General features: G+C 35.6%; 1 protein-coding gene across 1 annotated transcript; it reads left to right on the top strand.

Moving 5' to 3' along the window:
* Nucleotides 1–3,653: 3,653 nt before the first annotated feature.
* LOC110796436 (multiple RNA-binding domain-containing protein 1) lies at nt 3,654–24,761 on the top strand. Its single transcript, XM_022001496.2, has 16 exons — nt 3,654–3,844; nt 4,292–4,403; nt 4,801–4,908; nt 5,035–5,149; nt 11,332–11,999; nt 12,090–12,221; nt 12,666–12,755; nt 15,038–15,158; nt 18,544–18,867; nt 20,300–20,364; nt 22,370–22,535; nt 22,969–23,073; nt 23,160–23,261; nt 23,382–23,552; nt 24,148–24,279; nt 24,455–24,761. Coding segments are annotated over exons 2-16 (2,439 nt in total). The 5' UTR covers nt 3,654–3,844; nt 4,292–4,401; the 3' UTR covers nt 24,593–24,761.
* Nucleotides 24,762–27,455: the final 2,694 nt, after the last annotated feature.

Below are 27,455 nucleotides of genomic sequence, written 5' to 3'. Positions count from 1 at the left end.
TCCCTGATGAGCGTCACATCTTAGAGCCTGAGAGAATCCAGATTGATAGTAGCCTCACATACGAAGAAAGGCCTGTAAAAATCCTTGACAGAAAAGTGCGTAGTACACGCAATAAGGACGTCAGCATAGTGAAAGTTCTTTGGTCAAACCACGAGTACGAAGAGGCAACGTGGGAAGCCGAAGCTGAAATGAAGATCAAGTATCCAGAGTTATTTTCTGAGGTGAGTTACGAGGGTGTAACTCGTTTTCTTTAAGAGGGGTAGAATGCGATAGAAATTCGCGCTTTTTACCTATTTTTATGGTATTTTTATGCGTTTTATGCTTATTTTTAGCAACCTTTACATGTTGATGCAAGTAAATAGATTCTCCGTATAAGAAAATGTGTTCTCGAGTATTTCAAGTAACTCTTAGTTGGCAAAAGAATGCACAAGAGTGGTACAAAGTACTTCTACAATTAGAATAAGTTGAAAAGTTTGGAAAAAAAAAATGTGAATTTTCGTGCCAAGTTTCGGGACGAAACTTCTTTTAAGAGGGGTAGATTGTAATCCCCCGTAATTTTATACATTTTATTTATATATTTTAACGAATATTTAGTATATTTAATATATATTTAAACATAAATTTCGGATTTTAGAAACGAATATATAATTGAAATATAATTATCTTATTTCATTTCGAATACTTTTAATGATTATGAAATCAAAATGTATTTTCGAGTTTTACTTTAAAACGAATTCGAATTGCAAAACCACGTTCTATTGAAATTAGAAAACAAGTCCTAACCCTTTCGGATTCAACTACCTAAATTCTACTCCTGGCCCAATTGGGCAAAGCCCAAACCAATAAAAACTCCAAAACTATAACCCCTCCCCTCTTTTGTGATAACTCACGTAAACAGAAAAAGAAAAGAAAAGAGAGCAGCTTCTTCAACCTCTCGACCCGCAGCCGTTCAACACCTCCACCCGCGCCGTCGTCCCAGCCACCGACCACCACGGTAATCTCAGCCTTCTCTCTCTCCTCCTTCGATTCTCCTGCCTCCCTTGCTTTCGTTCCTTTCCTCCCCTCTGTTTTTCGTCCATTACCTTAGCTCTTTTCGTTTTTCGCAGCATCACCGCGGCCCAGCCACCGTCGCCGGTAGACCTTGCCGCGAGCCACTGTCGTTCCGCCGTCCAGCTTTTCTCTCTCCTTAATTCGTGGTTATTTCTTAAACCCTAAGTAACTAATTATTTTAAATAAAAGTTGTTAATTTAAATTATGTTCTTGATATTAAATTTTATAATTTTTATGGCTTGAACATGATTTTCAGTTGTGGGTTGCTAATTATAAACGAATTATTTTCAGTTTTGGTTAATTAAAAATTGAGTTAGGGTTTATTCATGATTTATTAGTTTGAGTTAAGTTTTCTTGAATTAAAGTTATGAGTTTTGTGATTTAAATTATAAATTTGAGATTATATGAATTTTATAATAAAGTTATTAATTTTCAGATTATCTAATTATATTGAAATATTGGTTTTTGATTGTTTAAAGTATGAAATTCAAAGTTTTTATGATTATTAATCATGATAGGTTGAGTATGGATCATTGAATTGGTTGTGTTGAGATACTAGGAACGTAGATTGACCATGGTGAAGCTTTTAAATGAATTTATATTGCTGAAAATTTAAAGTACGATGTTTGCAAAAGTTTTCAACGAATTTCAATCACTAGTTCAATAATTATGATGCTAGGAAATCAAATGTTTAAGTTTTGATATTGGGGAAGGCTCTAAATATGTTTAGGATACATTTAGAATGCTTTATTATGGTTGCCAATGATTAGAGGTTGATTGGGATTACTTGTTGGTTGTTTTAGGCGGAGAATTCTCTTTAGGCGACTTTTGAAAGTGTTAAAGTGGCCTATCAGTTTGTTTACACAAGGTACGTACATACCTGTGTGCTTGGAATGTGTGCTAATTGTTGAAACCATGTTGAATTGTTGATGAACTTGGTTATGTTAATGTTGTTGATGAACTTAGTCAGGTTGAAATTGCATGTTAAATACTGTTGGATGAACATATTAAACCTTTATTGCATTTTGAGGATTATAACATGTTAGTATGGAAGATTGATGCAAACATGTTTGATTGGGAACACTAGATTATTCAGTATATAATTCAGATCAGTTAATTGTTGTTCCCTTTTAGCTTTTCACTACTTTATGAGGGCGGAGGACCTTATTTAGTAAGTTGAAACCTTATACCCATATTCAGGGGTTGATCAGTATTAAAGAAAAGATTGGAGTTAGTTGGAATGAGTCTTGTTTGATGCCTTTGTGATCACTTACTCAATTCCAAGATAAAAACAGTTGTAAATAAATGTGAGTTGCATGCCTTATGTGATTGTTGAGTCATAACAGGGTGTCAATTTGTAAATCATGTAAAGTGAAACTGAGTAGCAATAGCTTTAGACTGTGCACGTCTAAAGTGACGGACAAACAGGAGTTGGGGTTCATGGTGGTAGCCCATGGCCTTTCATTCGGACCGGATTGATCACCGCGTCCTATTTTCAGTCAAACGTTCCTCGATATCGCAGGTCACTGAGGTTACGGAGTCGCGCCCGTACCTCGTCTTCCTTAGTGAAGACCTCTAGCTAGAAAACTCGGTCCATTGCCTATTTCAATTAAAACAATATTATTGTTATAAAAGTCCAGTCCAGTCTAGCCTAGCCTAGTTAAGTATGGTCGTTAAATTACCATATTTTGTCTGCCCTTGTTTATGCTCATTAGTATCATGTTAGGGTTGTTCGTTATTAGTATCATATTAGGATTATTATTGTGTTAGTATGTAGTACTCAGCTTTGCTGATTACGTGCTTTGTTTGTGTGTGTTGATCATGGCTATGCCTTATTGATCCTGTGATGACCCATCTTTGGTGAGCAGTCTCTAAGGATCAATAAGCGTTGCCCATCTACAGGTTTGAAGATGATGCATCATTGGGATCGGGATTAGAGAGCTTTTAGTTATATTTTCTTTATTAAGTGATTTGGTTTGTTAACTTAAATTTGAAATTTGTCGTACTATTCATATTTCCTTATTTCAGTTAATTGGTTTTGGACCTAATATGTAATAAGATTATTTATGAACCTAAAAGTTAGTTTTATGTTTTCCGCTGCAAAATTCTGAATAAGCCGTACGTTTTCACACGGGCGATAATACTTTGATAATTCCCCACAGTTATATTTAAAAAAAGGGTTATTTTAGAAAATGGGAATTGTCGGGGTGTTACAGGGGATGTGTCGGATCCAACACAAAATCCACGTCCGCCCTATCATCCATGGCGTGTATGATTTTATATCCATCCCTGATCCATCACCTGTCAAACCTCCCTCCATCCCCGCCCCACTGACACCCTAAGTACAAGTGGTTATATAATCGATGGGTAACATCATTTCCAGTTGAGATTATTTTCATACATAAGACTCGAACTCGAGACCTTAGTTAAAGAGCAAGAAATCCTTAACTACTCATGCAACTTCAATTGGTGACCTAATATGAATGTATAAAAAACATATCAGCTCATTTGCACCGTCCGTACCTACCATATCGAGTAAAAAATCCCGCACGTGTAAGACACTTGACTTTTAATGAGTTCCACTTTTTTTATTTTAACTTTTTATTTTGCCGATTTCCTTAATCCCCTCTGCAACTCCTTCCTCTTTCTCCCGCATCCTCCTCCTCCTCCTCCTCCTCCTTAAACCCTAACAACAAAACCAACATCTTGTACTTGTAGTTACAGTTGTATCTCTATTCTCTAGTCGCCGGTGCCTCTGCAAACCACCATCCTTTCTCGTCTGCTGCTATTCTCGGTACTTATTATCTACAACTATTTTGTATCCATTATTCTGTTGATTTTATTTGTATTTTTATTGATTCTGTAATGTAATTTTCTAAATTGTTATCCTCTTGTTTTTTTTTAGCTTCGTTTTCATATAATTCGATTTTTCTGATAGGGTGAGTTCAAATTGTTAAACATGTTCTTTTGGGATTATTTTGGTGTTGTTTTATGTCTAATTAGTCTATACCCACTTCATAATTCTACTTGAAGTTCATATTATCTTTTCAATTTTGTTTGGTCAAATACTATGTTTTGAAGGACGGAGCAGAGTAGAAAAGAGCAATACGTTAAGGGAATAGTGAAGTTTATTGAATAATAGTCTATACCCACTTCATAATTTAACTTGAAATTTGTATGATCCTTTTTTGATTTGATTTGATTTTACTGACAATCACTGTTCATCTCTCTTTGGGAACAGGGCGGGCGCTCCTCCTGCTCTGGCTCAGGGTCGGGCCTGAAAATATCTTGTAGGTTATAAGTATTCTGGACGCCAAGTGCTCTGCTATATCAGTATAACTGCAACGCAAAATGTATGTTTGTTACTGCATTTCAGAAAGGCGTTGGAAGTAGTAGTTACTTACATTTTGTAAATAACATCGGACACCGTCTTTAATTGTTCATTTTGTGTAAATACTTTTGATGTGGAGTTATAAAACTTTATTGTTCATATATAATTCTTATGGACACAAGGAACATCCCCGACATGCTTCAGGCTAATTGAAACTTTGCCATGGTTTTAATTAGAAAAAATTACTAAAAGCTGATCAAAGTTGTCCTCTTCCATGAGGTTCTTTGTATTCCCTTTATTTAAAATAGACGGCTTTCTTCTATTCAAGTAACTTGTTTCATATTTCATGCTATATATGTAGTATGCTATCTTATGGATTTTGTGTGTGTGTGTGTGTGTGTGTGTGTGTGTGTGTGTAGGTCTCGAATTATTGTGAAGAATTTGCCCAAATATGCAACTGAGGATCGTCTTAAAGAGTTCTTTTCTGAGAAGGGTGAGGTTACCGATGCCAAGCTCATGCGGACCAGGTTGATTTTCTTTTCTGAGGTTAATTGGTTCCCGGTTTCATGTTGATGGCTCTATGGTTTCCTTTTTTAATTTTCTTTAAAGTTTTTTATGCAAAGCTGATTGATTGAATATAATGCGAATTGCAGGGAGGGTAAGAACAGACAATTTGCTTTTATTGGGTACCGAACTGAGAAAGAAGCCAAGGAGGCTATTAAGTATTTCAACAAATCTTTTATGGATACATCGAGAATAATATGTGAGGTTTGTTGCATAATTTAGTCCCTTCCTTTATTTTATCTCTTGAAGGATGACTTGAGACAATAATGGGGTATTGATAGAATTAACTGACTCTCGCTAGACTAGGGTGTTTCTAAATTGAAATGTTGAATGCATCCAAGACTAGGCTGATCTTCTCACAAAAGAAGTCAAGAGACTTGTAATTTTCATCAACTCAATATCAATACACTGCTATTTAGGAAATTCCTATCCTAGGCACCGAAGGATCATAATAAAATTTCATTTTAAGTACCTTCATCAAATTTTGTTTCATTCCTTGTAATTAAATGATTCGATTGTCTGGCCATAGTTCTATAATTCTTACTCGTAGACTACTTTCAAGTTATTACAAGCTACTCAAGTATAATGATTGGGTAGATTTTTGACAAACTCGGGCCGCTGGAATGCTGGATCAATATACCATTGTCTTTGGAACACCTGCCTTAGTTGTGTTGCGTTTTTAAATGAAGGAGTGACCTCTATGTAGGGAGGTTTTTGAAATGAAACCACTTGATAAAACTTGACACCTAAAGTGGGAATACCCCAAATAGAGGTTACTATATTTGAATAGCGTCAAACTTGTGGCACTTATTATGTTAATCGAAAATACTCAAAGAAACAAGAATCTGAAAACAAAAACAAAAGAACCAAGTTCGGCCACCTAAAAAGCTCCTAAGACATAATCTAACTAGAAAAGATGGAATTTAAGTTCAAAATGAGTAAATAATTTATTCTTGAAAGTTTGGAGTTTGGAATTTGGACACGTAAATAAACAAATACAGGTACTTTTGATAGAAAGAACAAGTTAAGAAAATAAAATTAAAATTAAAGAATTGGGATAAAAGCAGAATAAGTTTTTGTGTTTGAGAAATCGAGAAAGAAGATTGAGAAATCGAAAAAAGATGGAAAAACAAGAAAACATATATGAACATTCGTCAATTTCCGGCAAGGTGCTGGACGGCGGGAGAAATCTGGCATCAAGAAGTGGTTGGACGGCTTGAGAAGTCACACTTAGGGTTCCTCCAAACTCCCCAAATATGCGACTGATTTTCTCTCTCTCCTAAAGCTACTATTCTCATGGGCTTTGACTAAGTAAAAAGCCAAAAAATAATTAAATATTCACCTGTGTATCACGTGTTACAAATTTTAAAAAGCATATTTCTTGTTCCTAAGTGTGGAGTAAAGTGTGTGCATCCCTTGCCCGCACCTCCTGTCGCGTGCCTCTTGTAGTTCGTTATGCAAGTTGGATCCCTTGCCTCTTGCTTTAAGACACTTTTTAAAATTCAGCACATGACTATAGTTTCCCTTACAAATAAAAGTGCGTGCTAATAATGAAAAGTCAAAATGGTGCAAAGTATCTTTTATGAAGTTTATCTCACTTCATGAGGTGCACCATGGTGCAAAGGGTGTAGACTGTAGAGGGATCTCTATCGTAACCTTTTTATACGTTGGTACAACAAACATGTAAATCCCATAATCTTGCTTTTAACTGAATTTGCAAGTTCGGAAGAACATGCACTTGATGTAATCATAATAACCATATTTTTTAATCAACCCCATTTTAGTATTATATGGCATTGGATAGACTCTCGGTTCATGCAACTGATTCCATCTCTTCGAAAACAAGGCCATGGCTTTGTTGTTGTTGCTGCATGGCATGATACCAATCTCACTTTAGCGGGTGTATTTAGATAGCAAGACAAAAGGGAAAGGAGGGGGAGGGAAAGAGGAGGAAGATGAGCTTCATTTTCCCTCTAAATCTTTTGGAGGGATGGTGTTTATTAAATAGGGAGGTAAGATGGATCTTTCCCTCTCTCTCCCCTTTCTTCCCCGATATTTTATCCAAGCAATGGAGTTTGTTCCCCTCAATTCCTCTTCATTTTTCTTATCCAAACAAAGTGTGTATGAAAACTCGTTGCACGTACTGGGGCATACACTATTAGAGCTAATAATCTGCATCATCATCTTCAAGCCATGTGTCTTTGTCATCCCACATACAATATGCCACAATACAATTAGATGTTGCAGGTCATTCTTGCCATTATCTTGTACATCCATGGGACTCCTCCACTATATTCCTTTGATGAAGAAATGTAAAAAAATAATATATTCCAATTGCAATTCTTACATGCAAAAATAAACTAAACCCAAAAATTAAGAATTTTTATTGATAAGTAATCGTTCTGATGGAGCCAAAGATTCATTTGTTCTTGGGATGTAATGGACCAAATCAAAATGGCTCTTAAAACCTCTTTGCTTCCATTCCACGAAGTTGATGGTCGTCCCGTTGTCGTCCCGTTATCGCTTTTGGGTCAATTGGAAACAACCTCTCTGCAATTGCAAAGCTAAGGTTGCGTACATCCAACCCCCCCTTACCCCGCAAGATGCGGGAGCCTCTTTGAGGCAATGAGGTAATGATAATGAAAAAAATATTCGTCCTATCGGGCTTCCTCCTCCTGTGTTTCTATTATAATTGTGGTGGTGTAGTTTATGATGGTCATCATACTAATTTAGAAAAATTGAGCGCCTAGTTTCCATTGTATAGAAAGTTGTTTATGAAAATCAGAAAAGGGAAGAGCATACTAAGCCTCTTGGCTTCGGAAGGGACGACCTGACAATTGGAATGATCTGAGTTAGAATATTTGGAACTTGCGTTTGTTATGTGCAAAAGTTGCTTTTGTAAGAGCACAAAATGGGTGGAAAAGGATAGTTAGTAACTTAGTATCTAATTCAAATGCCTTATGGGTTTGTATGCTTGATGAATATAAAATAAAGGAAAAGCTGATAAGCATTTTCATATTTTTTTTACGGTTTTTTCAGGAAATGCCCCTGAGGTTTTACGGAACGTACCAATTACCCTGCGCGTTTCAAATCACATAATATACCCCTATTTAAACTTATTTGCACCAAATGCCCCTAAACTTAACGGAATAACGCCGTTAGTGATTAAATGCTAATCTGTTAATTAAAACCTAATTAATTAAAAATTAACCCCTAATTAACCTCTTCTCCTTTCTTCTCTTCCTCCTTCCCACCATCACTCAATTCAACACCACCACCCACTTAACCACCCTTAGCTTGACGCCACCCTCGACCTGCCCTCACTAACCTCGCCTGGACTACTCCCGCCACTTCTGCCACAGCCCCAAACCCTTCTCACCGATCTCACCTGACTCGTTGCCGCCCCAACCCCCAACTCACCCACCCTGAGCCCATTGTTTTTCCCAACCCTATTCTTGCTCTATTCTTGCTCTGATGCCCAACAACCACAATAAGCCCATAATTTTTGAGAAAATGTTATTGAATTTAAGCAAAATTTGAATAATATTGGTGCGAATTGTTTATGAGTTTGAATATTTGTTTGGAATTGTAGCATATGAAATCAAAATTTGCATTCAAATTAAATTGGGGGAAATATTTTTAGGGTTTATGTTCTTGGTTAAAAAAGAAATTCGAATTAGGAATTAATCGAGTATTTCATTGTCGAATTTAGTCTTGAATCAGATCAAAGGGGAGAGCTGAGTGAAACGAAATCAACACAAGAAAAAATCGAAAGAGGAGTGTTGGAAGAACAAATCGAGGATGGTGGGATGGTGCTTCCATGAAAGAGAAGGGAAAGGGGGAGAACAAGATGGAGGATGGTTGTTGGCGCGGAGGTGGGTCCAAGCGTCAGCGAGGGATACCATTGAAGTCGGTGCTTTGGATGGTGAGTGGTTGACTAGCGTGGTGGGCGGCGCAGGGAGATAAAAAGAAAAGGGTTTGTGCGTGGAGGTGTGGCTCCGTGGCTGCGTAAAGAGAGAGCAAGGGAAGAAGGCGGTGAGGTGCGCGACGACTCCAAACATGTCGAGCGAGGGAGCCGGTGTGCTCCGGCGGCCCCAGTGTCGGAACATGGTCTGCGCAAGTGTATGCAGGTATGGTGGTGTGGTGGTGTTGGTTGTGGTTAAGTAGTAATTAGGTTTAATTAGGTTGTTAATTAGGGCAATTAGGTTGTTAATTAGGTCAATTAGGGGGTTAATTAGGCCAATTATGGGGCTAATTAAGTTAATTAGCAGTTAATCACTAACGGTGTTAGAGTTCCGTTAAGTTTAGGGGCATTTGGTGCAAATAAGTTTAAATAGGGGTATATTATGTGATTTGAAATGCGCAGAGGTATTTGGTGCGTTCCGTGAAACATCAGGGGCATTTCATGAAAAAACCATTTTTTTATAGAATGTCTCATGTAAATTTCTACGGTGATGTACTCCAATTGTATATTTTTATGTTTCTTTAGTTTTCATTACCATTTATGCTCGAACCTTTAGGTCTAAAGGGTGGTTGTGGAAATATTTAGGAAACACATACTGGCACTTGGTTGTAGAGATGTTTACATATGGAGATTCTCATGGGGCATTTCTTGAAAAGAAATACTGAAATTGTCATTACCGTTTCTTAATTTATGACCCCCATAGGAATAGAGAGCTGGAAACGTTAATCACATTTTGAATTGTTCTAGATGTTTTAATGTTGGCCATTTTGATGCTTACATGTCCACATGGAAGTTGTCTTTTTTTTGTTTATTAAGGCACCACTGCAAGGTTTTCCACTATCATTATTTTAATCCTGGTATACTTTGATGCTATAACCTAGACATGGCATATCTACAATCTAACACGGTTATGGGTATTGAATAAGGGTCATATAGATCTTGGAAGAGAGAGACCAACGAGGAAAAAGAGGAGGATGGTACCTTAAATTGCTGTCACACGTAATCAAATCTCTCTAGTTAACAATATTTGAACAAAATTTCAGATCTTGGGTTTAATCCTAAATTTAAATGTCCATAGAGTATATAGGAATACACTAAGTTTCTGCTGAGGTGTTGAGGCTTTTGCTAAAGAGATCGAGTTGGTGTCATTCATCTTGGGCTGGTTACAGACAGAAGAGAGTAGGAGAAATCCAACTATGTTTTGTGCGATGGTGACCAGAAGATGCACCAATGTGGAAAGTGGATAGTTGGGATCAGAAGATTTTTGGAGAAGCCTGGGGAAGGAAGCCACAATTTACTTGGATATGCACGTAGCAGTAATTAAAAGTGATTAAAGGAAGTGGATCTTCGTGGACCACCACATGCATGATATAAGATTTATTCTTGGTTCATGCAACTACCCCATCCTTCTAAGGTTAGGGCTTTGGGATTGATGTCGTCATGTAGTGGGAAGGGTATTGGTGGAAATGCACGTCGACTACAACCCCATCCCTTTTTCTCTCACCGGTCTAACTTGTTTTTTGTGATGTAAAAAAGGTGTTGTGGCTCGTGGCTGTCTAACAGTTGGTGCTTTATTTAATATTTCGTAGGAAGTTTTTCTTTGTACTTTGCCTAATTTTATCTAAAACTTATTCTGTATTTCCAAACCAGAAAGAAGTAGGGCTTATTGTACAAATATATACAATTTCTTTCAAATAGTAAACGTAAGTTCTTTTCTGATAATGATAAACTTTGTAAATAACGATGCTTTTAATTGAGATATTCTTTGTAAAATGTTAAGGACATGTTTCTGTTTGTTAAATGTTGTATCTGTGCAGCCTTATCCAAATTAAGATTGATGTCCCTGTATCTAAAATTTTCATGCCCTGCACATGGAGCTGTGCCTGTATTTGATACTGATAACCGAGTGCATTTAGCATAGGTTTTTGTGAGATAGCTGTTTAATGTCCCTGTTTTTATATTTTTGGTAATTCATGATGCGGACAATTTTTGTTGGATTATTTCAATTGAACTCTTGCCATAGAATTGAGAAAAAGTTGAGCCAATGGGAGCAGGGAAGCTTAAGTAGGTAATGATGTAAATAGCTCACAGGCAAGAGGGTAAGGTTTCAAGAGGGTCTTTTCTGAATATTTAGTTCCACACTTTCATCCTTAATGCCTATGGAGTATGGACCCATTTTTTCTTTATACAGCTGTCATGTTTTCCATATGCTTTCTCCAGTCCACATGCAACCAAGCTTTGCGGGAAATAAACTTGGTCAAGTTACATTGACTTGTGAGAAAATGATGTTTGAGTAGCCATGTGGCTTTCCTATAATTTATCTAAATGCTGTAGAAGAAAAGAATTAACATACCTTCTACTTACGTTTAAGTCTTTTATTTATTTATTTGGGATATATTTACCAACAGTTCTATATGTTAAGGTTGCTTGGAAAGTTGGGGCTATGGATATTCCTCGTCCTTGGAGTCAGTATTCTAAGGAGAAGCAAGACATAAAGCCCGAGAAGAGCAACGAAGTTTTTAGTGGCAAAGCTAAGCCAGACAAGAAGAACTCCAAAATGAGTAATGCAAATAATGATCCTCAGCTTGAAGAGTATCTTGAGATTATGAAGCCGCGGAGCCAGTCAAAAATGTGGGTGAATGATCTAGTAGTTCCTACTGTTAACCAAAGTGGCAAAGGTAAGGAGGAGCGTGGTAAGTTAAAACAAGATGTTCCCAAAAAGCTCAACAGGGATGAAAGTTCTGCAAGGCAGGTTGAGATGCCTGATGAAAATCAAGTTCTTGGAGGGGATGTGGCTCGTGATGAGGATGTCACAGATATGGATTATATTAAAAGTAGGGTAAAAAAAGAATGGTCTGATTCAGAAAGTGTTAGTGATGACGAAAATGAAATTGATATTGATCAGGATGACAAAGATAATGATGATGCTTCCCATGCTAATTTGGATAAAGACGACGTTGACGAAAGTGGTTTTGAAGAAGCTGGTGGTGAATTAATGAACTCTGAAAATCCATCATCTAATCCAGAAGACGCTAATGAAGTTCTTAAGTCTGGTCGCCTTTTTGTCCGCAATCTTCCCTATGCTGCAACGTATGCATTTTTTTTATGTGTAGTATTAATAGTCAGTTGATCATTGAATTTTATCTGTGTTCTGAGTTGTTTTACTTGCATATTTCACAGTGAGGATGAGCTCGCGGAGCTCTTCAGTAAATTTGGAAATGTTGCAGAGGTCCATCTTGTGATTGATAAAGAGACAAAGCGTTCCAAGGGTTTTGCTTATGTTCTTTATAGAGGTCCAGAAGATGCTCTCAGGTAACTAATTTTGAGCCTTGATATGCTGCTTCTCTGTTGATTTAATTAATCATTTGATGTGGGGATCTTGGAAATCTCAATGTGAATGATTGCAATGAACTTTTCATAATATGTTATGTTAGAGCTCTTCTTACGGGTGGAGAAGCTCATGGATAAGTTGGTTTAGAAACTCTTTGAAAGTAAATGGTAAAAGCAGAAAAACTCAAAAAGTGCCACTGCCTAGAACTAATTATTATCTCATACGATGATTGGACTACGGATTCTGATTCTTTCTATTTTTTTTATAAGAGATTTATGTCTTCGAGTTTAACAAATAGATAAATTTGATTAAGAAAATAAATCTGCAACAATTTATTGAGTTATTGGATGGCTAAATTAGTAGAATTTTATGTTAGATGTTTTTTCTTTGTAAAGTTATAATGACATTTCTGTTTTTATACTCAGGGCGTTGGAAGAGCTGGATCATTCAATCTTCCAAGGTAGATTATTGCATGTTATGCCAGCAAAAGCAAAAGACCTGTCATCTAATCAAGGGTAAGCGTCCTGTAGTGTTTTCCTTTTTTTTTTTTATCTGATTGTTACCAAATCCAAAGAGATGATTGCATGTCATGCTTGGGTAAGCAAAAGATTCTTTACGAATCATAAGGAAGTGTTACTTTCTGGGTTGTTCAGAATCCACATAGCCTCTTTGGGAACATTTTGGAAATGGAAAGTTGGAAGCACAGAGAAACACGTATGACTGTATGGGATGCCTTCAATTTAAGAGGACTAAGAGAAGGCCAAAAGTAACCAAAAGCGGAGCACTTGTCTTTCCGAGTGCTTCAATTCTCCCACAAGAAAAGTAGAGGGAGGGAGGGGGGCTCAAGTTTCTTTTCTCCTCCCTCTCGGCAAACCATAGCAAACTGTAAGTCAAAGTGTTTCCATTAAGATCTAGGTATTATACCCAAATACCCTGACACATGTGACAATATTACACTTCGATTTATAAGGACAGTAGGGCTTTCCTTGTCATTGTTTGTGGTCAGTCTTTGACCAGATTTAGATTTATAAGTCATCAGATGCGAAGCAAATATGTTTTTGAGTAACTGGAGAGGGAGAGAGGCAGGGATGGACCCGAAAAGGAAAGAAGAGGGATCAGCTGCACTAGTTAATGGAAGATATTGGTGATTGTTAAGTATTACCTTTTACCTGTCAGTTAGAACTTGTTGTATTTTTTTTTTATTATCTTTTTTTTTTGGAAAATTTGATAACAGTCATCCACCTTTGGGTAGTCTTCTTAAAACAGTCCTAACTTTGAATTATTTGGAAATAATCCAACTGGGGTCCTCTTCTCAAATTGATCCTTAACCTTTAGTAACCGGTATAACAGGTAAAACATAACAAGTGCAACACTCTTATGGTATTTTTTTTTAAAGCTGGGTAAAATAAAATTTAACCCCTCCCACTTTCTTTTCTCATCCTCACTATTCAGCCTTCTTTTCCTTCCTCCTCGTTGGCATCTGCTCCACAAATCATCATTATTCTAACAACCAACAAGATAACTAACTCTGTTTCTTTTCCTCACATCTATACATTACCATGTATATATTTTAAAATTCTTTTATTCAAATCATATGTAAAGAAAAGATCTGTAAATATTAGCTAATTTTCATGTAATCCATATTTTCTTGTGGGTTTTGTTGATTTAAAGTTAAATCTCGATTAATTGGTCTCATTTATTTGGGAATTGATTTTGTAAGTTAAATTTTAGAGGTGAGAAATTTGATTGGCTTTAAGGGCCTGGAATGGTGGTGAAGAAGGGGGTGTTGACGGTGTTCAGGGAAGTAGTACTTTGGGCGATGGGTTAGTTGGGGAAGGATAGAAATACCCGTTAAGGAAGATGGTGGGTGGCGGTAGGGTACTAGGCATGGTGAAACAAGGAAGGGTGGGTGGACCAGTGGACAGGTAGTGGGCATAGTAGGGTGGAAGTGGATGACAAAAAAGTCCGGTTCTTCAAGTTGAAGGTTATTAGAGACCAATTTGAGAAGACAATCCCTAAAAGTTGTATTATTCCTAGTTAAAGTAAAACTGGGTCTGTTTAAAGAAGATCGCTCAAAGGTGAGCTTATTGTTATCAAAAGTTTAAAGAAGATCGCTCAAAGGTGAGCTTATTGTTATCAAAATTTCATCTTCTCTTCCTCTTCTTCCAAAGGATTTTTATGGGGAAAGGTTTTTTATATCTTGGGCAAGAATCACAAAATTCGGCTGAATTGCCCAAATTATTTCATTAAGATGAGAGAAAGAATTTTGTTTCTTGATAATTCATTCAATTTCTTTTCTTGTCAAAACACGTGTGCAAACTTCAGAAAGTACTGCAATCAGACTTTTATTTTTTATTTTCTTTTGCAAACTTCTCTTTTTCTTAAGAAAAAACATCTTTGTGCTTCTTCTTTAAACCAACCTTGTTTTCTTGTTCCCTATTTCTCGTTCCTCGTTACCCTCGCCTTCACTTTCTTAATTTTGCGTGTTTTCTCGCTTTAACATAATCTTCTGATTTTCTTGCTTCACGTTTCACGGACGGAATTTTATGGCGGTTCATGTTAGCTAACCCAAATCATTTTGGGACGAAAGCTTTGTTGTTGTTGTTGTTGTCTAAAACATATGTGCGCGTGTGTTGCTATTTAATTAAATGTTTGAAATCTCTACCTCACGTTCTACGGTAATTATTCATTCTGTCTCTCTGCAGCATATATTATTGGATTTTGGTTGTCATTAGTAGGTTTTGTTGGAACAATTTTTCATAGTACGAAATTGATTTTTTTCAAAATTAATATTCAGAACTCTTATTACTGAGGGGAAAGCCAAAACATTGAAGGAGCTGAGAGTGGAAGAGAAAAAGGCATCAGAAGCTGATGGCAATACTCAAGCTTGGAATAGTTTGTTTATGCGCGCTGACACTGTATGTCCCTATCTCTTCTATTATCATTTTTGTTTTATAAATGTTGGGCTTATAAAACATGAGAATAGAGGGTGAATAGAATAGAAAATAGAAACTGAGCATTGCTCCATTCATTCCACTTAACAATGTACTCCCTCCGGGTTTTTTAAAATCATTTGGGCCCACAGGTTTAGGAGACCCATGTAAAATTATTATTAAATGGACAAATGGGCAAGTAGATAATTTATTTATTCTAGTAAAACAACAATGGTGACCATGATAGAGAAGCATGTGAGAGATGGTGGATTTTTAACTTTTGAGTGGATATTAATGAAATAAAATATTTTGAGTGGATATTACTGAAATAAAATATTTGAGTGGATATTAATGAAAGAGAGAGAAATAATAAAATATTGTAGAAAGTTACCAAATGTAGAAGTGATGCATTTAATTATCATTACCCCATTGCCTCAAAGAGGCTCCCTCAACAACCGGGGTAAGGGGGGGGGGGGGTTCGGACGTACACAACCTTAAAATGTAGAAGTGCTGCATTTAAAAAAACACCCATAAGAAGCAAGTGATGGATTAAAAAGGCGGAGGGAATAGTATATGTATAGTCAAAGATAAAAAAAACCTAAGTAAAAATAAGGAACTGTATCAATGATGCTGATCATGCCTAACCTACTATTATTTCAACAATGTGAAACATTACTCCGTATTAATGTATAACGACAAATACTAATATTCCTTAAATTTGCCATTTATATTTGAATTAATCAACTAAACAAACACATGTTTATAAACTTTGGTCAATACTATACTTTGAATCAATAATCCAACATGCCTGCTCCTGCCTGCCCCTTTCTTTGCCCAGAATTGGTCTCTCTGTGCCCATACATCTTGCAATATCGACACTCACCATCTAATCGAACAGGTCCTCTATTATGACGACAATCTCCTTCATTTTTTCACTCATTTGACGTAGTTCTCATCAAATTTCACATCCTCTTGCAGAACTTGATTTTGTGATGCACATCTCTTCACCTTGTTGATTGCTCATTATCACTAACACGGAAACTACAAATTGTTACTGCTCTCCTTGCTCGATACACCACAAGACCCTTTTAAATAAAAAATATCCTTTCCACAATTCTTGTGAAAAACTTCATCATCAATTGCCGAAGGGATGAACATTAGATCCTTTGCATCCTTCGTTCACCATTGTAGCCATTAAATTGTCACTCAATTTTGGGTTAACTCTCTCTTTGTCTCCCATACACTACCTTCCCCCGTTAGTGGAGAAACGGTAGACTTAAAACCTGGATTTTGCTTAGATACCATATTGGACTTATAAGGTATGATAAGAGAGGGGGAATGGAATAGAAAATAGCTACTGATTATTGCTCCATTCCTTCCATCGTATATATATATATATATATATATATATATATATATATATATATATATATATATTAGTCATAGATAAAAAAAAACCTAACAAAAAAAAAGAACTATATCCCATGGTGATGATTATGCAACCCACTGATATTTCAAATATCTTAAACATTTTGACGTAAAACTACAAATACGAATATCCTTGTAAATCTGCCACTTACATTTGAAAAATCAACTAAACAAACACATTTTCCTAAAAATTTGGCAGTACTATTATACTTTGAATGAAAAATTCAACAAGTTCTCTTCCCCATCTGTTATGTTTACACTTGTGACTTCCTTTATGCTTTAGGGGTCTGTTAGTTGTCGTAGTTTGTACCTGATGCGTAAAATCGTAATATGTCTTGGTCTGTTTGAGTTCCAAAGTGTCTGTGTCGTAAGAAGTATACCATTGTTTGTGATTTGTGTTGGAGATGGTGTTATTATGGGGTTTGCTCAACTTTTGAAGCTGTGTCCTATGATGGTGTTTGCATGGCTCTTGAGTCTTAGGCCATGTTCTGTTCACCTTATTTTCACTTATTTCAGGAAAAATAAGTTCAGATAAGTTCAGTTAAGTTCAGATAAGATATGTTCAGGAAAAATAAGGGTTGGCCAAGTACAATTTATAACTAATATAAGTTTTGATAAGTTCAGATAAGTTCAGATAAGATAAGTTCAGAAAAAATAAGTGGAAATCAGGTGAATAGAACGCAGCCTTAGGTGTCGTAATGACTTCTAATAGACTTTTTTTTCTAGGGGTTGGGTCTTGGGAGAGTCTTCTTTGATTATGTTATGGGAACAAGTGGTGTATTTAGCTTCTGGTTGGGCTCTCACTCATGGGGATTCCCTAAAGTGCCACTTTTTGATGTATATCCTCTTTTTCCCTCAGCCAATAGCCAAGCATATCATATACTTTTTTTGTTGTTGTCAATTACTCAGATGTGAGATATTTTGTCTTCTGAACTCTAGCCATCTTAAGTGGCGGTTAAATACCACTAGCATGGAGTCCTGAGTGATTTCCATTTTTACGAATGAATATGGCGTGCGACTTCAATCTCCTTTGTGAAAAGCTAGACCCCATGAACGTCACACTACCTACTCAAAATACCAAACAATCGTCTATTCTCTTTCACACAATCCATCTCCTTTTGGTCGTTTTGGTTCCAAGGAATTTGGAGATCATCAACTGTATGAGTCGCACGAATTTTGGTTGCTTGTTTAATATTTATAAAAGGGTCCTAAGACATGATGGAACTAACCATTGGTCTTAATGAAGGTGTCGTTTTGATGATCGGTACACCTAGTTCCTTTAAAAAATCACGGAGGCAGAGATGGCTGTTTTGTTGGATATGTGTATGTTGTGACTTGCTCTCATGTCTTGCTTCATTATGAGTTGGAAGTATTGTTTGTGGGCTTTGGAAGGGCAAAGGAACAGAATATATTGTGGTGTAATGCTTTTATTTTGATTTTGTGGTATTGGCTAATTTTCTTGATTTGTTGCCGGATATAAACACTTCTTTAGCATCTTTGCGGGCTAAGGCATGCGGGAGCTTTTCACAGTTACTCAGTTTGGGAAGTCTTATGGAATTGGGTTAATGCGTAATCTGAATCTGGCGATCCGAGGACAATTTTTCCTCCTTTTATTATCTTTGCCGGCTGTTCATTTTTTTCATAAAAAACTATAAATAATAAACAGGGAGAAATGGTAGGAAAGAGAGAGTTGTGGGGGGATTTAAGGGGGGTAGTTTTTTAAGAAATAAATATATAGCGCAAATAAAATGGCACCGTGTGTCCACATTTGGCTGTGTTACCAGATTATTTGGGAAGGCAACTTTAATGGTTGAGATTACTTTGGATCAATTCATAGAGATCATTCTTGTGAATAGTTTTTTAGCATTGATTAATGGCGAATTTCTCTGGTGGTTCTAGATTTTAGCATTGATTTATGACTAGTTGCTCCCCATTTCCGCAGATTGTAGAAAATATCTCTAGGAGATTTGGAATCAGTAAAAGTGACTTCCTAGATCGTGAAGCTGATGATCTTGCTGTCCGCATTGCTCTTGGAGAAACTCAAATCATCGCAGAGACTAAGAAGGGTCTGACAAATGCTGGAGTAAATGTTGCTTCCCTGGAAGAACTTGCTTCTAAGAAAACTGAAGGTGTAAAGAGAAGTAACCATGTATTACTTGTAAAAAATTTGCCTTACAGTGCAACAGAAAGTGAACTCTCAAAAATGTTCGGCAAATTTGGTAGCATTGACAAGATTATACTTCCTCCAACAAGAACGTTGGCCTTGGTATGTTGTTGAGATGCTTAGGAAATAATTTTGTAGTTGTGTTAATGTCATTTTATTTTCTCAGTTAACGTTTTTGAAATCTTTATTTATTCGACATTAACATGGTCCTTGTGTAGTCCATGATGAAAGCCGGGCTTGTTGAATGGTAATCTTTGTTGTCTAGCATATGTTTCCTTGTTTCTTATCAGTATGATTGTCATTATCATGGCCGTGTTCTTTTGGGTTAGGATGAAGGGAGGGTGGGATGGGGAATGAAATATTGGAAATGGCTACAAGAAAATGGAATACCACAATGAGTGCAAACCTTTCTATTTCAGCTGTGAATGCAAAATCTTTTTGTATTTTGTGCCCAGAAGTTTCATATGGGTTACAAGAACGAAAGAAAAATGGATTCTTCATTAAGGGTCTACACACACCATATATATCCTGTAAAATTCTGTCCTTTTGGAAAATGGCAAACAAAAGAAGAAATATCTTCATTTAAACCATTTCAACCGAGTCAAGAACAAATGAGTAAGTTAACGTCCTTTTCGATTGAAATTATAATGATGAAAGAATTGGCTTAATTTGGATTCGATATTTGAATTTTTAATAACTATGAATCGGTAGAGAGAAACTTTTCACCTTCGGATTTTCTGAATAAATCAAATACTTACCCATGTTCTGTTTCTTATCTTTTTAGCAGAGTAGGTATCAATGGCTTTACTATTTTAAGTCTTAATCCTTGACCTTGGTGGTAAAATGGTTGACGTGGAAATGTACAAATTGACTCTTTTGGGAAGTAGGTTACTGTGGAGTTATTTGGCTAACAAAAACACACCCGGTGCAACTAAACGTGATAGGTGTCTCTTTATAGGTGATGAGGCAATTGTATTTGAGACTTAATGAACTTGGGAGTAAATTAATGTTTTGTAGGATTATGCATTTTACACTTCTTTTTAAGTGCCTAAGAACCCAGGTGAGTCGGATGGTGTAAGTAGCCGGTTGCATCATGGTGTAGCGGTAATTTCGTACTAGTAATCCTATCACAATTGTTGTTGTCTAACACATTTGTGGTTGATGTTGCTGCTAATTGTCGTTTTAATATAATGTTGTGACAAAGATTGGCTTTTTTAATGCATTATGTGGTGTCTAATTATCTTCACACTTTGGTTCTATTATTTTTCAGTGTGACAGGTTATTTATGGTAACTCTCTAGCTAGGAGCCTAGGATGCAAGATGATAATTTATGTTCTGTTCAAATTTCATGCATTATTTGTCAAATGAGAAGTGTAGCGTACCACCAACTATTTTCAGTTCTATCTTATTATCAAGTTTCTGCAATATTTGATAATAGTGATTTTTAACATAATGATATGCTTGTTCGATCTTGGTTGTAGTGGTTCCTAATTGCAGTTATTTTTTCTATCTGTTTGGGCGGATATTTTTTTAGGTAATTTTTCTTGAACCAGCTGACGCCCGTGCGGCTTGCAGAGGCCTGGCGTATAAGCGTTACAAGTAAGTGCTATATTATGTGGCTTGTTTTTGGTTATGCATGTTGTAGCAAGTTTTAATTTGGGTGGAGATTTCGCTCATCCCCTTTGGCAAGCAAAGTTATTTTCACACTCACAATGTCCTTTTCTTCAATTACAATTGATGCAATTAACCTTTTTCAAATGATTTCAGTTCTTTTGCTATAGGTGTCATTTTTTTAGGCTTTTGAAAAGCATTATCGTGTTGAATTTACATGTGATTGTGTCTTAGCGGAGATTATCTTATGCTCCATTGAGGATGTTGCTCTTGCCTGTATAAACTACTCCCTCCGTCCCTAAAAGACTGCCCCATTGCAATTTTTGGGTCAAACTTTGAAAACTTTGACCATGAATTCTCATTTGCCTATAAGAAATAATATTGTCATTTGAGGTTTTGTTAGATTCGTTTTAATATATATTTTTGGAATATCAATTTTTTTTTTAAATTTCACGCGTGTAGAATTAGAGATATTTACGTTTTAAGTCGTATCTTGGAGACCGTGAAAAGTCAAATGGAGCAACCTTTTAGGGACGGAGGGAGTATGTGATTGTGTCTTAGCAGGGATTATCTTATGCTACATTGAGGTTGTTTCTCTTGCCCCTATAAACTGGCATCTAACTTGGTAGTTTTTTTTTTATGGAGGATATAGTTCATGGAGGATATAACGTTCAGGAGGAGGGAAGGTTTAATAGCGGAGAGAAGGAGAGAAAAGGGGAACAAAGGAGTAGGGAATGTCATAGATAAAATTAGAGGGAAGCTTTCTAGATAAAATTAGAGACTATAAAATAACTATTTACTAATCTTCTTCCAAAAGCATACCTGGTCAAGGGATACAAAGCAAACATTATTTGGGGCATTATGTTCGAATATCCAATAAAGGGGTATTGTTTTCGCCGGATGAAACTTGAACTTATCTGAACTTATAGGACATAATCAAACCTGATTGAGGTATTGGAACTTATGTGACCCGATCAGACCTGATTGCAGGAGAGTTAACTTATAGGGCTGATTGGAACTTACTGATCTGGTAGGACGTGATTGCAACCTATCTTAACTTATTAGACATAAAACTTTTTTTTAAGGTGAAGAGAACGTATCCTAAAACTGGAGATGATTCTTTGTGTTTGACATGGTGAAACGTTGGTGTGGGGGGGGGGGGGGGGGGGGGATGACCTATATAAGCATAAGGGAGATGCGATTGGGCTTAACCTTTTGGTGGCTAGAAACATTGCGTGAGTGGGGGAATGGTGAAAGTCGGTTTTCGTTAGAAACTAAATGCGTGTTACAAAGATTGTTTCTTTAGAGGACACACACTTTGAGAGGGATGAGGTCCAAAGACGAGCATTACTTCATGAATGGAAACTTTTCTATCCAGTGGGCCACTATATATGAGCTGGATATGGGTGGAAAATTTTGGCACCTATTAGTCTTACCTTGAAGTAAGCCTGTAACTTTGTGCTTCTACGCCCTCTTATTTCTTGCTTGTTACTTCATTCTACTTTCGTCAATCTTTGTCTCTCCTGTTCCCTTTGTTCTGATCTGTTAATTTTGTAAAGGTTTCCGCAGTTGATGTTGGAAATTTCCACTTATTAGTCCTGATTGTAAAATCCTAGACCACCATCTAGTGGGTGATACAATCAGGAACATGATCGTGAAAAGTGATGTTGTGGTCGTGTAAGTCAAGCCTGATAGCATCGGGAGTAAGCAGAATTATCTGGATCAACTGGCCCTCTTTAGTAAACGATTGTGCCTTAGTAACCTTTCCTTAATTAATCATATCATTGTAGCTAAAGGGTTGCTAGGGAAGGTGATGAAGCCTTTGCCACTTCTACTTGGTCCATATAGATTGTGTTTATAAAGTTGTGTACCCACTACCACTGACCATCAATCCACGATCCGTCAATCTTGTCGTGTTGCAACCTGTTTATTTATTGTGCTGCATGTTGTTCACTAAATGAAACATTGGTCTTATTATGCTTTCTGGCTTCAGAGATGCCCCACTGTATTTGGAATGGGCTCCCAGCAACATCCTTAGTCAAGATTTGGATATTGACAACAGTGATATGATCGTTGGTGAACAAGACGCTAAGAAGGTTTCAATCGAACAGCAAGTTAAAGAGATATCAGAAGCTGAATTGGATCCTGACCGTGTTGAGGTTTGATGACTTACTATGCGTTTTGGCAAATTAGTTCTCATTTGTTTTTTTTAATATTTTTATTGTTTTATATTTTTAATTATAACGCATTAACTATGTTTAACTCTGTTGGTGAATCGAAAAGAGGTTCATCTGTTTCGTAATCTCACTGATGTGCCCAAGGGGAAACCTTGTTTTGCATCTCAACAAAAATTAGCATGCCATGAAAATGAATTGGCTAGTTTCTTATGGCGTATGATCTCTAGTGGCCTGGAAACACATCAATGAAGTTGTAAAATATATCTTATTTGTGTGAATGCTAAGATTGTGGTTGTTAGTGTAGTCATTGGCATAGGACTATCAATTGTGGTTGAAATCTGGTCTGCTGTCTATTCTTCATGTGTTTTTTCCTTTGATTATTTGTATTTCTCAATTCCATTTTGTTGTATTTCAGTCACGCTCTCTATTTGTGAAGAACTTGAACTTTAAGACAGCTGATGAAAATTTGAGGAAGCATCTCAGTGAAAACATGAAAGGAGGAAGGATTTTAAGCGTCAAAGTAAGCATGTCATACTCTATTACAATTTGAATTCTTTTACTTGAGGTTTAGCTTATCGAATATTCACTTTATTTCCCCCCCTCCAGATAAAAAAGCACTTGAAAAATGGGAAGAATGTTTCGATGGGATTTGGATTTGTAGAATTTGATTCTGTCGACACAGCAACAAATGTTTGCAGGGACTTACAGGTAAAGTATTTATTATTTATGGCACGTTTATCATTGTTAATAACATCGATTATTAGTTACAGAGAACTGCAGCTTAAGGTGATTCCAATTGTTTGTTTATTCGTTTGTTTTTTTTAACAGGGAACTGTGCTAGATGGTCATGCTTTAATTTTGCAACTTTGCCATGCTAAGGATGAAAAAGTTCTGAAGAAAGCTGGTAATGATCAAAGTTCAACAAAAATAATCGTAAGAAATGTAGCATTTGAGGCAACGGAGAAGGATCTTAGACAGCTGTTTAGTCCATTTGGTCAAGTAAGTTGGTATTCCATATCATCTAGTAATTTTGGATTTTAAGACACTATGCTGATTGAAATGTCTCTATTTCGTTTAATTGTTTGTTCCTGTTGTGGTTTTATTAATCATATTGCTAGGCCTGCTGACTTCCCCCTAACCCCTCCAAGTCTCCAACCCCATCCCCACACACACACAAACTTGCTTACTTTTCTTGGATGCCTCTATGATAACATACAAGAATCTCTGTTTCTATGATAACATGCAAGAATCTCTGTTGGGATAGAGTCAGATTCATGGATTGATGTTACTAAGTTGGTTAGTAGTTTCATTGTTTCTTTTGAACTGTACACGTTGGGCTGGGTTGTCGGGATGGCCCCACATATTTCAGGTAAGCAACTCCAGCCCATTACTATACCCCCTCTTCCTTGAAGTATTATTTTTTGGGTCAGTATTATTAGTTGGGGTTATATTGTGTTTCAGTTATGATCTATTCTCCTTAACTGTTAATCATATTCAGTATCTGGCAACAGAACCTCCCTTGCTTGATTAAGTGTCAGGTTTTGTTTTACGGGAAGTTACAATTTACAGGAAAAACTTTTTGTATATTTGACAGATAAAGACCTTGAGGCTTCCAATGAGAATGGGCAAACACAGGGGATTTGCATTTATTGAATTTGTCACCAAGCAAGAAGCTCAAAATGCTCTCAATGCTCTATCCAGTACTCATTTGTATGGGAGGCACCTTGTAAGTCTATATTTTTGTTCTTTTTCATCTATATTCTTTAGCTGTTGCTGTAAATTTTTGTCGAGAAGAGGTATGTCGTAAACATTTGTGGCCAAATTTTGTGCTAGAAATGTAATTGCGCATTGAATAGAGGTATAATTTTGTTGCACTGATTCTAAACCAATTTTACTCTTAGGTACTAGAAAGAGCGAAAGAAGGTGAAACTTTGGAAGAACTTAGGGCTCGAACAGCTGCTCAGTTTGCTAACGATGAAGATGGGTTCCAAAATGCAACCAAAATCTCTAAGAAAAGAAAAATTACAATTTCTGATTAGTAGAGATGGTTTTCATCTGAAAATTTTGTTTCTTTGTAAGCTTTTGTTTTTGTTTATTTATCTATTTTGAATAGCTTATTTAGCCTGATATAGTTTCATTAATTCATCTACACGGCGGTACAAGGATTTATTCTAATTTTTTTGGTAGTATAAATTTTATAATTTTGAACTCGGGTTATCGCACATATAATTTAAATTAACAATATTACACCAATGAATCAATGATAATTAGATTATATAAAAGGTTTGGACCGTTCTCACCTCTTACTAAAGAACTTAAAGTTGAATTATGCGGTTGAGCCCTTTAAGAAAATTATTTGGAGAAATGATCGTCATTTATGGGCTCATACAAATGTTGAAATTTGCAAATTGGCAATTGTTTAGCTCATATCGACAGTCGACAGATGTTGTATGATGACTATTAGGTCCTGTTTAGTACATCTTATTTCAGGATTTTATTACTTATTTTAGATTTAATTAGACCATATTAGATTAGAAAAAATAAGTTTAAATCAAATTAGATTAGAAAAAGTAAGTTCATACCAGATTAGATTATTTCTTTAATAAAAAAGAATGTTGTTGTCTGAGCAATTAAAATCTATTATTTAAGGTACAAAAAACATTAACAAAATATTCAAATTTATCATGTCCAAATTAAAACCATTAAGTACAGATCAGAAACAATATGATCAGATGATGTCCATATCATAACTGATTTTTACAGATCAGAACCATTATATATCCAGACTAGAACCAGTATGATCATATAATATCCAGATCATTCTAGATCATGTTCAGATCTGCAAAGATCTTGTCTAGATCAGAACCGATCCCTACAATCATGTACAATCCTTACAGAACTAATATGTTCAGATCAGTACTGATTTGTACAGATCATGTCCAGATCAGAATCGATATGTCCATATTAGAACTGGTCTAGATATCGACTATGTACAGATTATTTTCTTATCAGAATTGATCTGCAAAGATCATGTCCATATCATAATTGATTTGGATAGATCATGTCCAGATCAGAACTGGTATGTCCAGATCATAACCAGACCAGAACTGATCTTACAGATCATGTCTAGATCAAAATTGATTTGTACAAATCATGTCCAGATCAGAATTTATATACAAAGATCATGTCCAGATCAGAACCGATCTGTTTAGATCAAAATCCATACGTGTAGATCAGAATCTATATATTCGGATCGATCTATCTAGATCATGTTTAAATCTGTACTGATTTGTCAAGATCAAGTCCATATCAAAACCCATATACCCAGATCATGTCCAAATTTGAATCGATCTATTTCGATCAAAACCGATATGCCAATATCATGTCCAAATCAGAACTTGTCTGTACAGATCATGTCTAGATTATGTCCAGATCAAAACTTCTCTGTATAGATCATGTTCAGATATGTACTGATCATGTCGATATTAGAACCGATCTGTCTAGATCATATCCAGATCAGAACCATATTTGTACATATCATCCCCAAGTCAGAATCGAGCTGTACATATCATATCCAGATCACAATTGATATATCCAGATCATAAACGATATATCTAGATCATGTCTAGGTCTATCTAGTATAAAGAATAGTTGAATCATGAGCAAAGTCAAATAAATAATAACAATATATCTATTACTATATACTAAAAGACACATCAGGAATGACACGTGTCACATCTTAGTGAGTCCTTAATATTTTTTCTTAAAAAAATATATAAATTTAAGAATATTTTAAAATATCTGATTACCTGATTTTTTTTTTCGTATTCTTTCCTTCTATTTAATATAATAGAAGTATATATGAAAAAATAAATTATGATTTCATGTATTACGACAAGGATAAAAGAAATATATATTATTACGGATTTGAAGAACATATGTGTTGGGAATGGAAAAAAATCACAGTTTTTTTTTTGATATTACTATTTCTATAATATACGTAGTAAGCTATTAGGGAAACTCCGTAAAAGCAAAATAGCAAAAAACTAAAATGATTTTCATATAAAATAAAATAAAAAGTATTATATTCTTAGCCTACAATAGTTAATAAATAAATAAACAAATTACGTACATTGAAATGTGTTATTATACGACCATACCCAAAGAAAAAACATTTTTTTTTTTTTTTGTAAAACAAGTGTTAAAAAGTGGGTCCAACAAAATTACTTATAAACCTGAAATTCTGTTACATACCCAGTCTAAAAAATAGGATATTTTAACTAATATGGTTAATACCATATCCAAAAATTTGGATAGATCGAGGGTACGGGTATCGTTACGGTTACGGATATTATTCAATTCCAAAAGAAAATGATATCTAATAATTGTCTAATAAGTTTTTTTTCTTATATTTTCCCAACTTAAGTATTTTTGTCGAAACGATAAACTCCTAAACTCGCACTAATCACTTTACAATCAAAATAAATAATAATTTTCTCTGATTTTCCAAACAACAGTTGATAAAAATTGATTTTATGTTATTAAAAACTTCGTTTAAACAAATTATTCATAACAGAAAAAAAATATTTTGGTACGTTCTATTCACCTGATTTTCACTTATTTTTTCTGAACTTATCTTACCTGAACTTAACTAAACTTATCTGAACTTATTAGAACTTATCAAAACTTATTTTAGTTATGAATTATATTTGGTCAACCCTTATTTTTCCTGAACTTATCTTATCTTAACTTATCTGAACTTAACTGAACTTATCTGAACTTATTTTTCCTAAAATAAGTGAAAATAAGGCAGGTGAATAGAACAATTCGTGCGTTGCACATGACCTAACCTAGTATTATAAATTTGTGTACCATTTATTTTACACATAAGTCGTTTAATAT

The sequence above is a fragment of the Spinacia oleracea genome, chromosome 5 (genome assembly GCF_020520425.1).
Source record: "Spinacia oleracea cultivar Varoflay chromosome 5, BTI_SOV_V1, whole genome shotgun sequence".
In the NCBI taxonomy this organism is placed as follows: domain Eukaryota; kingdom Viridiplantae; phylum Streptophyta; class Magnoliopsida; order Caryophyllales; family Amaranthaceae; genus Spinacia; species Spinacia oleracea.
Note: the sequence above shows the minus strand (reverse complement) of the source record. Positions and strands in the feature narration are given on the sequence as shown.

Coding starts and splice junctions, on each gene's coding strand:
- LOC110796436 (XM_022001496.2), top strand. Junction 5,150..11,331: donor CATCGAGAATAATATGTGAG/GTTTGTTGCATA, acceptor CTATATGTTAAG/GTTGCTTGGAAAGTTGGGGC. Junction 18,868..20,299: donor CAACAAGAACGTTGGCCTTG/GTATGTTGTTGA, acceptor ATATTTTTTTAG/GTAATTTTTCTTGAACCAGC.